The sequence below is a fragment of the Oncorhynchus tshawytscha genome, linkage group LG22 (genome assembly GCF_018296145.1).
Source record: "Oncorhynchus tshawytscha isolate Ot180627B linkage group LG22, Otsh_v2.0, whole genome shotgun sequence".
NCBI lineage: Eukaryota > Metazoa > Chordata > Actinopteri > Salmoniformes > Salmonidae > Oncorhynchus > Oncorhynchus tshawytscha.
In genome coordinates this window covers 40,487,784-40,498,218 of record NC_056450.1, presented here as the reverse complement: position 1 = coordinate 40,498,218, position 10,435 = coordinate 40,487,784, and the positions used below count along the sequence as shown (strand labels likewise).

At 43.7% G+C, this 10,435-nt stretch overlaps 1 protein-coding gene across 4 annotated transcripts in view; it reads right to left on the bottom strand.

Annotated features, from left to right (window-relative positions):
* Nucleotides 1-7,149, bottom strand: part of LOC112257652 (G-protein coupled receptor 61-like) — a 9,414-nt gene extending 2,265 nt beyond the window's left edge. Inside the window, exons 1-3 of one of the 4 annotated variants that reach the window (XM_042304248.1) lie at nt 6,983-7,149; nt 6,700-6,753; nt 301-1,107 (exon numbers count right to left, since the gene is read on the bottom strand). In XM_042304248.1, coding sequence (XP_042160182.1) covers nt 301-367 — 67 coding nt within the window. In that variant the 5' untranslated portion in view covers nt 368-1,107; nt 6,700-6,753; nt 6,983-7,149. Of the gene's footprint in view, nt 1-300; nt 1,108-5,980; nt 6,251-6,699; nt 6,858-6,982 lie in introns of those variants that run through there. The other 3 variants (XM_042304249.1, XM_024431394.2, XM_024431393.2) reach the window with 3 other exon arrangements.
* Nucleotides 7,150-10,435: the final 3,286 nt, after the last annotated feature.

The window sequence follows — 10,435 nt, the reverse complement described above, 5'->3', positions numbered from 1 at the left end:
ATAAATAATGCATTTTATTAGGCATATTTCAAATACATGTAGAATTGCCTCAGCCATTTGAGTACAACAATACATACACAAACAATTATCAAAGATCATAAACACAAAGTCTACCAAGTCAGTACAAAATTTGGATAACTTTCTGCAAATTCCCAGATTTTTCCAGAAATCGGAGTTGGAGGATTCCAGATTTCCTGCTTATTCCTTCCTTATTCCTAGAATCTTCTAAACAACATTTCTAGAAAACCATGGGAATTTTGAGAAGGTTACCAGAATTTTGCAATCTTCGTGGATACCAACCTGGAGATCTGGAGAGGGAGTTGGAGGTGTCCCAGGGGGAACTGGAGGTGTCAGACGGAGGCTCCATGCGAGGATGAGAGAGACGGAAGGAGAGAGGCCAGGGAAACTCAAAGGCCCATCGCCCATCCTCCCCTGCAGTGGGATTGGGCTGAGGAACTTGGGACTGGGTTGGGGATTAGCAACAGATGTTCAGTTGGTGGTGGTACTGTCTGTCTGGGACAGGTAGAGCTGGACAGGCCACCCTTGGCTGGTGGAAGTCTGGCAAAGTCCCACTTTTAATTCCAGAGACAAAGTCGGGTCGCGCACCGGGTAACCCAACACTAGATGCTGGAAGTCTGGACAGTAGATGAGATGGGTGGTAGGAGAAGTGATGGGATGGACCCTCTGGAATGGTAGGAGAAGAGATTGGATGGGCCTCTGGAGTGGTAGGAGAAGAGATTGGATGGGCCTCTGGAGTGGTAGGAGAAGAGATTGGATGGACCTCTGGAGTTCTAGGAGAAGAGATTGGATGGGCCTCTGGAGTGCTAGGAGAAGAGATTGGATGGGCCTCTGGAGTGCTAGGAGAAGAGATTGGATGGGCCTCTGGAGTGGTAGGAGAAGAGATTGGATGGGCCTCTGGAGTGCTAGGAGAAGAGATTGGATGGGCCTCTGGAGTGCTAGGAGAAGAGATTGGATGGGCCTCTGGAGTGCTAGGAGAAGGCTTTACCTACTGACGATCCCGATAGGTACAGCTTTTTATATCGTTGCTCATAAGGAACGCTGCATCCTTAGGGACGTTGAGAGGTTTCTAGTTGGAGAGGTTGGACTCTGAAACAAAGGTGAAGAAACATTATTGGTTAAAAACAGGCATTTAAATGCAGTCATTGGAAAATGAGCCAAAACTCAGCTGTTATGAATTGCATTCGGTTTCTGTCAGAGATAAACCTTTTGTTGAGATCAACATATGCATGGAGTAAGAAAGAGCTTCAGTACAGGAAAGCTTTGAATGTCATTCACTGTCTGACCTACTTCAAATAATGTCATTTAAACATTACAAAGCCACATCAACAGCCTTCTAAGAAATCAAAGAGAGGGATTCTCCTATGTATGAAGCAGGGTCAAAATACAGCTTCCTCCTTTTCTGTTTGTAATTATGAGATGTAGAACAAGGCATTTTAACACTCAACACTCACATTTTAACACTCAAATTTCAACACTCACATTTTAACACTCACATTTTAACACTATTTTATGTAATTGTAAAACAAACATTTTATAACGATGTTATTATGGCTGTCACAGTAATCCTTGCCTGGTGTACAATCTCCACTTCACCACTGTGTTTGTAATTATGCTACAGACCGCAGTCCTCGTGTACATATATATACATATAGAGAGTTATATATATATATATATATATATATACATCCATCTGCGTCTTCTAAAGCGTGTTTTTCAGGACAGCCAGCCCTGTCCGGGGAGAAGCTACAAGCACGGAGGATGCAGCCCACCATACGTCTCAGAGACAGAAAATCCATAGTGTTGAGAGAATGTGTCGGCTGTGGTCATGCTACTGATTTCCTAGTTTACATTGATGTAAATGAAGCAGTAATGTTATCTTTAAAAAGTATAGAACTTTAAGAGCATAATATGTACCAAATAGACATTTTATGTAAATATGAAGAGATGACCGAGTCACTGGCAAAGATAGGAGCGAATTCAAACTATGCTATTTGGGATTGTCAGGCCACACTATCGATCAGTAATCAAACGTTTACATACTATCAATCTAAATGTTGTCGTTCTGGGTTAGGCTACTCCGATTAAAGTGGACCAGGGAGAAGTCTAAAGGGAAGAGCTTCGATGAAACGTGTTGTAATGCTAGTCTAAGGGGAGTAGCTGTCATGGAACATGGTGTTGTAATGCTAGTCTAAGGGGAGTAGCTGTCATGGAACATGGTGTTGTAATGCTAGTCTAAGGGGAGTAGCTGTCATGGAACATGGTGTTGTAATGCTAGTCTAAGGGGAGTAGCTGTCATGAAACATGGTGTTGTAATGCTAGTCTAAGGGGAGTAGCTGTCATGAAACATGGTGTTGTAATGCTAGTCTAAGGGGAGTAGCTGTCATGAAACATGGTGTTGTAATGCTAGTCTAAGGGGAGTAAATGTCATGGAACATGATGTTGTAATGCTAGTCTAAGGGGAGTAGCTGTCATGGAACATGATGTTGTAATGCTAGTCAGCTGTCATGAAACATGATGTTGTAATGCTAGTCTAAGGGGAGTCGCTGTCATGGAACATGGTGTTGTAATGCTAGTCTAAGGGGAGTAGCTGTCATGGAACATGGTGTTGTAATGCTAGTCTAAGGGGAGTAGCTGTCATGGAACATGATGTTGTAATGCTAGTCTAAGGGGAGTAGCTGTCATGGAACATGATGTTGTAATGCTAGTCTAAGGGGAGTAGCTGTCATGGAACATGGTGTTGTAATGCTAGTCTAAGGGGAGTAGCTGTCATGAAACATGGTGTTGTAATGCTAGTCTAAGGGGAGTAGCTGTCATGAAACATGGTGTTGTAATGCTAGTCTAAGGGGAGTAGCTGTCATGAAACATGATGTTGTAATGCTAGTCTAAGGGGAGTAGCTGTCATGAAACATGGTGTTGTAATGCTAGTCTAAGGGGAGTAGCTGTCATGGAACATGGTGTTGTAATGCTAGTCTAAGGGGAGTAGCTGTCATGAAACATGGTGTTGTAATGCTAGTCTAAGGGGAGTAGCTGTCATGAAACATGGTGTTGTAATGCTAGTCTAAGGGGAGTAGCTGTCATGGAACATGGTGTTGTAATGCTAGTCTAAGGGGAGTAGCTGTCATGAAACATGGTGTTGTAATGCTAGTCTAAGGGGAGTAGCTGTCATGAAACATGGTGTTGTAATGCTAGTCTAAGGGGAGTAGCTGTCATGGAACATGGTGTTGTAATGCTAGTCTAAGGGGAGTAGCTGTCATGGAACATGATGTTGTAATGCTAGTCTAAGGGGAGTAGCTGTCATGGAACATGATGTTGTAATGCTAGTCTAAGGGGAGTAGCTGTCATGAAACATGGTGTTGTAATGCTAGTCTAAGGGGAGTAGCTGTCATGGAACATGGTGTTGTAATGCTAGTCTAGCTGTCATGGAACATGGTGTTGTAATGCTAGTCTAAGGGGAGTAGCTGTCATGGAACATGATGTTGTAATGCTAGTCTAAGGGGAGTAGCTGTCATGGAACATGGTGTTGTAATGCTAGTCTAAGGGGAGTAAATGTCATGAAACATGGTGTTGTAATGCTAGTCTAAGGGGAGTAGCTGTCATGAAACATGGTGTTGTAATGCTAGTCTAAGGGGAGTAGCTGTCATGAAACATGGTGTTGTAATGCTAGTCTAAGGGGAGTAGCTGTCATGAAACATGGTGTTGTAATGCTAGTCTAAGGGGAGTAAATGTCATGAAACATGATGTTGTAATGCTAGTCTAAGGGGAGTAGCTGTCATGGAACATGGTGTTGTAATGCTAGTCTAAGGGGAGTAGCTGTCATGGAACATGGTGTTGTAATGCTAGTCTAAGGGGAGTAGCTGTCATGAAACATGGTGTTGTAATGCTAGTCTAAGGGGAGTAGCTGTCATGAAACATGGTGTTGTAATGCTAGTCTAAGGGGAGTAGCTGTCATGAAACATGGTGTTGTAATGCTAGTCTAAGGGGAGTAGCTGTCATGAAACATGGTGTTGTAATGCTAGTCTGGGGGGAGAAGTGGTGGCACAGTCGCTTCAGCCCTCTGAGGGGTGTGTGTGTGTGTGTGTGTGTGTGTGTTTACTGTCATAACCTCACCTGCCCCCAATCCCACACACACACACACACACACACACACACACACACACACACACACACACACACACACACACACACACACACACACACACACACACACACACACACACACACACACACACACACACACACACACACACACACACACACACACACACACACTGTCACAGTGATGGAACGCACACACACACTGTCACAGTGATGGAACACACACACACACACACACACACACACACACACTGTCACAGTGATGGAACACACACACACACACTGTCACAGTGATGGAACACACACACACTGTCACAGTGATGGAAACACACACACACTGTCACAGTGATGGAACACACACACACACACACACACACACACACACACACACACACACACACACACACACACTGTCACAGTGATGGAACACAACCGCCCATGCTGTTGGTACATTTCCATACATTTTCAGTTGTGATGAAGGTACACTTTCAAATCAAACTTTATTGGTCGCGTACACAGATTTGCTGTTATCGCAGATACAGTGAAATGCTTGTGTTTCTAGCGCCAACAGTGCAGTAATACCTAGCAATAAATAATAAATACACACATAATCCCCCCAAAATTCAAAATTAATGAAGAAATAACAGAACAAACTGGAATATAAATATACAGTGCCTTTGGAAAGAATTCAGACCCCTTGACACAACCTAATGCCATGGTAACATCACTGAGAGACACAACCTAATGTCATGGTAACATCACTGAGAGACACAACCTAATGTCATGGTAACATCACTGAGAGACACAACCTAATGTCATGGTAACATCACTGAGAGACACAACCTAATGTCATGGTAACATCACTGAGAGACACAACCTAATGGTCTGGTAACATCACTGAGAGACACAACCTAATGTCATGGTAACATCACTGAGAGACACAACCTAATGTCATGGTAACATCACTGAGAGACACAACCTAATGGTCTGGTAACATCACTGAGAGACACAACCTAATGTCATGGTAACATCACTGAGAGACACAACCTAATGGTCTGGTAACATCACTGAGAGACACAACCTAATGCCATGGTAACATCACTGAGAGACACAACCTAATGTCATGGTAACATCACTGAGAGACACAACCTAATGTCATGGTAACATCACTGAGAGACACAACCTAATGGTCTGGTAACATCACTGAGAGACACAACCTAATGTCATGGTAACATCACTGAGAGACACAACCTAATGTCATGGTAACACCACTGAGAGCTCACAGTTCCAATGTCAGGATAACATCTCAACATGCATTTTTCTGTTTACAGATAGGAGGTCTCTACTGTCCCCTTACATAGAACTGTGTACAATGAACCCTTACAATGAAGAACCATGTGTGTTTTGAAGAATTCTGATATTGTCAAATATTTCTTTAGGAATGTGTATACCACATCAAGTGTCATTATTGAAAGATCATGTCACTACAATTCTCTCTTTAAATTAAACTGGCTAGTTATTTTTTTATTTCATAATTTTCCCCCATACTTTTGTTCAATGATTCATGAATTGTACTGTATATTTAATTTATTTCAAAACGCACACATATTGTCTTTCGGATTCTGTGAAACTGTCTCCACCTCTGCCTTTATAACCACATGTTCTAATTGTAGGAACCAGAGTTCTAGAACCAGAATTCTGTTGCAACAATTAGAACATGCAAAACACTTAGTATGTATAAGTAGAAGAGGGTTGTTCCTCTAGTCGACACAGCTTGTGTTTTATACAGAACAGAATCTCCCGTTTGTACTAAGATCAGCAGAGGTGAAAAAAAGTGAAAGTTTAAACAGTCATGAAACACTACCTCACTGTCCTGACCTGCAGCTCCAAGCGTTCACGCGAAAGAAAGAAGAATTTGCCTTCAGGTCCTGGCAGAATCTCAGTCGGTCTGTTGCTGCTAATTGAGAACCATATGACCCTCCTATCACATGACCATCTGTGTGTTTACTGCTTGAAGGAGAACTAAACCATTGTTGTAACAACAACACAGCTTGTTTGTCCATTGAGAGAGGTCTAAAATTCTACTCTAAACATGTTTCACCGTCCCAATGTAGATGTTGGAGAGGAGATAAGAGGATCATAACCCATTTTAAATCTGTTTAAATGGTCCCTCAGCTAGCCAGCTAGGACTGCCCTGTCCACCACCCCCCCCCACACCCCCATCTCAACCTCCTTTCCCTATCTGATCAAACCTTCCCTACCCCTCCTGGATCTCTCTATTTAGCCGACTACAACAGTATGTCCCACTCCTGCGTTTTCTCTCCTTTTTGAGTCTCTTCTGACTCTCCCCTCTCTCCGTGAATCCTCTCTCCCAATGCACAGACGGAGTGTGTAGCATTCAGTGGATATCTTGTTGTCACGAGAGGAGAGGATAAGTAGCATAGCACTCCAACCACCGGTATAGTATAGAATGTGGTCTTGACCGATAGTCATGTTGTGATACCTCCACAGACTTGTAATTATGTCTAGTCCTATATGAAGCTAAAGCAGAGCATTGCGATGAGAAATGATAGGAACACATACCTTTATAATAGTTAGTGTGGAGACGGGCTCCTCTTTCCTCTCCAGGTTCACTGTCTGCTTGGATGAGGGAAGTGGACCGATTTTTGCTCTTTCTCTCTCACTTACATGCACGCACTCACTCACTCACTCACTCACTCACTCACATACACGTTATACCATGTCAGAGAGAGAGGAAGAGAGAGAGAGAGAGAGCGAGAGAGAGAGAGGAAGAAAGGGAGAGAGAGAAAGAGAGAAGAAGAGAGAAAGAGAGAGAGAGAGAGATGCTCCTGTGTCTCCTCCTCACCTGGCTCTTTCATCTCATCTTCCCCTCCCTGACCCACGGCAGGGCAACAGCAGAATGGACAGAGAACAAAAACTAGAGTAGAATGGAACAACAAACGAGAGCAGGACAGCGTGCTCCTTTCCTCCTCTCCTCCAGTCCTGCTGATAGTACACACACACTCTCTCCAGCACGAGCTCAGAGTAACTGCAGAGCAATGCGGAGCAGGGAGGGAGCCTGCAGGCAGGGAGGGAGGTAGCAGGGAGACAAGCAGAGAGGTAGGGAGGGAGGTAGCAGAGAGGTAGGGAGGGAGGGAGGTAGCAGAGAGGTAGGGAGGGAGGGAGGTAGCAGGGAGACAAGCAGAGAGGTAGGGAGGGTGGGAGGTAGCAGGGAGACAAGCAGAGAGGTAGGGAGGGAGGGAGGTGGCAGAGAGGTAGGGAGGGAGGTAGCAGAGAGGTAGGGAGGGAGGGAGGTAGCAGGGAGACAAGCAGAGAGGTAGGGAGGCAAGGAGGTAGCAGGGAGATCAGCAGAGAGGGAGGGAGGGAGGTAGCAGGGAGACAAGCAGAGAGGTAGGGAGGGAGGGAGGTAGCAGGGAGACAAGCAGAGAGGGAGGGAGGGAGGGAGGGAGGTAGCAGGGAGACAAGCAGAGAGATAGGGAGGGGGGAGGTAGCAGGGAGACAAGCAGAGAGGGAGGGAGGGAGGTAGCAGGGAGACAAGCAGAGAGGTAGGGAGGGAGGGGGATGGAGGTAGCAGGGAGACAAGCAGAGAGGTAGGGAGGGAGGGGGAGGGAGGTAGTAGGGAGACAAGCAGAGAGGTAGGGAGGGAGGGAGGTAGCAGGGAGACAAGCAGAGGGAGGGAGGGAGGGAGGGAGGGAGGGGGAGGGAGGGAGGGAGGGAGGGAGGGAGGGAGGGAGGAGGGAGGGAGGGAGGGGGAGGGAGGGGGGAGGGGGATGGAGGTAGCAGGGAGACAAGCAGAGAGGTAGGGAGGGAGGGGGAGGGAGGTAGTAGGGAGACAAGCAGAGAGGTAGGGAGGGAGGGAGGTCTAATGTAGGGAGGATGATTTATCAGATGGAAGGAGTTTTATTGATCTGATTAGGTGAGGATAATTGAGCTGATGGAGGGAGGATTATTGATCAGATAAAGGAGGATTATTGATTGGATTGGGGGAGAATTATTGATATTTTCGAGGGAGGATTATTGATTTAATGGAGGGAGGATTATTGATCGGATGGAGAGAAGATTATTGATCTGATGCAGGGAGGATTATTGATCTGATGCAGGGAAGATTATTGATCCGATAGAGGGAAGATTATTGATCTGATGGAGGGAAGATTATTGATTGGATGGAGGGAGGATTATTGATCTGATGGAATGAGGATTATTGATCGGATAAAGGCGGATTATTGATTGGATTGAGGGAGGATTATTGATCCGATGGAAGGAGGATAGTTTATCTGATAGAGGGAAGATCATTGATCTGAAGGAGGGAGGATAATTGATCTGATTGATATAGGATTATTGATTTGATGGAGGGAGGATTATTGATCGGATAGAGGGATGCTTATTGATTTGATTGAGGCATGATTGTTGATTGGATTGAGTGAAGATTATTGATTGGATGGAGGGAGGGTTATTGATCTGATGGAGAGAGGATTATTGATCTAATGGATGGAGGATTATTGATCTAATGGATGGAGGATTATTGATCTAATGGATGGAGGATTATTGATCTTATGGATGGAGGATTATTGATCTAATGGATGGAGGATTATTGATCTAATGGATGGAGGATTATTGATATGATGGAGGGAAGATTATATATATGATGGACAATTATATATATGATGGACGGAGGATTATTGATTTGATGGAAGATTATTGATCTGATGGAGGGAGGATTATTGATCTGATGGAGGGAGGATTATTGATCTGATTGATATAGGATTATTGATTTGATGAAGGGAGGATTATTGATTGGATAGAGGGATGCTTATTGATTTGATTGAGGCATGATTGTTGATCGGATGGAGGGAAGATTATTGATCTGATGGAGGGAAGATTATTGATTGGATGGAGGGAGGATTATTGATCTGATGGAATGAGGATTATTGATCTAATGGATGGAGGATTATTGATCTAATGGATGGAGGATTATTGATCTAATGGATGGAGGATTATTGATATGATGGAGGGAAGATTATACATATATGATGGACGATTATATATATGATGGACGGATGATTATTGATTTGATGGAAGATTATTGATCTGATGGAGGGAGGATTATTGATCTGATGGAGGGAGGATTATTGATCTGATGGAGGGAGGATTATTGATTGGATGGAGGGAGGATTATTGATCTGATGGAATGAGGATTATTGATCTGATGAGGATTATTGATCTAACGGATTGAGGATTATTGATCTGATGGAATGAGGATTTTTTTGATCGGATAGAGGGATGATTATTGATCTGATGAAGGATTATTGATCTGATATATGGAGGATCATTGGTCTGATGGAGGGAAGATTATTGATCTGATGAAGGGAGGATAATTAATCGGATAGAGGGATGATTATTGATCTGACTGAGGATTATTGATCAGATGGAGAAAATATTATTGATCTGATGGAGGAGAAGAAAATGTATCTGATGGAGGAAGGAATATTGATTGGATGCAGGGAGGATTATTGATCTGATGGAGGGAGGGAGTATTATTGATCTGATGGAGGGAGAATTATTGATTTGACAGAGGGAGGATTATTGATCTGATGGAGGGAGAATTATTGATTTGACGGAGGGAGGATTATTGATCTGATGGAGGGAGAATTATTGATCTGATGGAGGGAGGATTATTTATCTGATGGAGGGAGAATTATTGATCTGACGGAGGGAGGATTATTGATTTGGTGGAGGGAGGATAATTGATCTGATGGAGGGAAGATTACGGATCTGAGAGAAGATCATTGATCTAATGGAAGGATGATTATTGATCTGATGAAGGATTATTGATCTGATATATGGAGGATCATTGGTCCGATGGAGGGAGGATTATTGATCTGTTGGACGGATGATTACTGATCTGAAGCAGGGAAGATTATTGATAAGATGGGGGATTAATCATCGGATGGATGATTATTGATCAGATGGATGGATGATTATTGAACTAACGGAGGGAAGATTATTGATCTAATGGAGGGAGGTTTATTGATCTGATGAAGGGAGGATAATTGATCAGATGGAGGGAGGATTATTGATCTGATTGACAATTATTGATCTAATGAGGATTATTGATCAGATGGATGGAGGATTATTGATTGGATGGAGGAGAAGAAAATTGATCTGATGGAGGGAGGATTATTGATCTGACGGAGACAGGATTATTAATCTGACGGGGGGAGGATTATTGATCTGACGGAGACAGGATTATTGATCTGATGGAGAGAGGATTATTGATCTGATGGAGAGATGATTATTG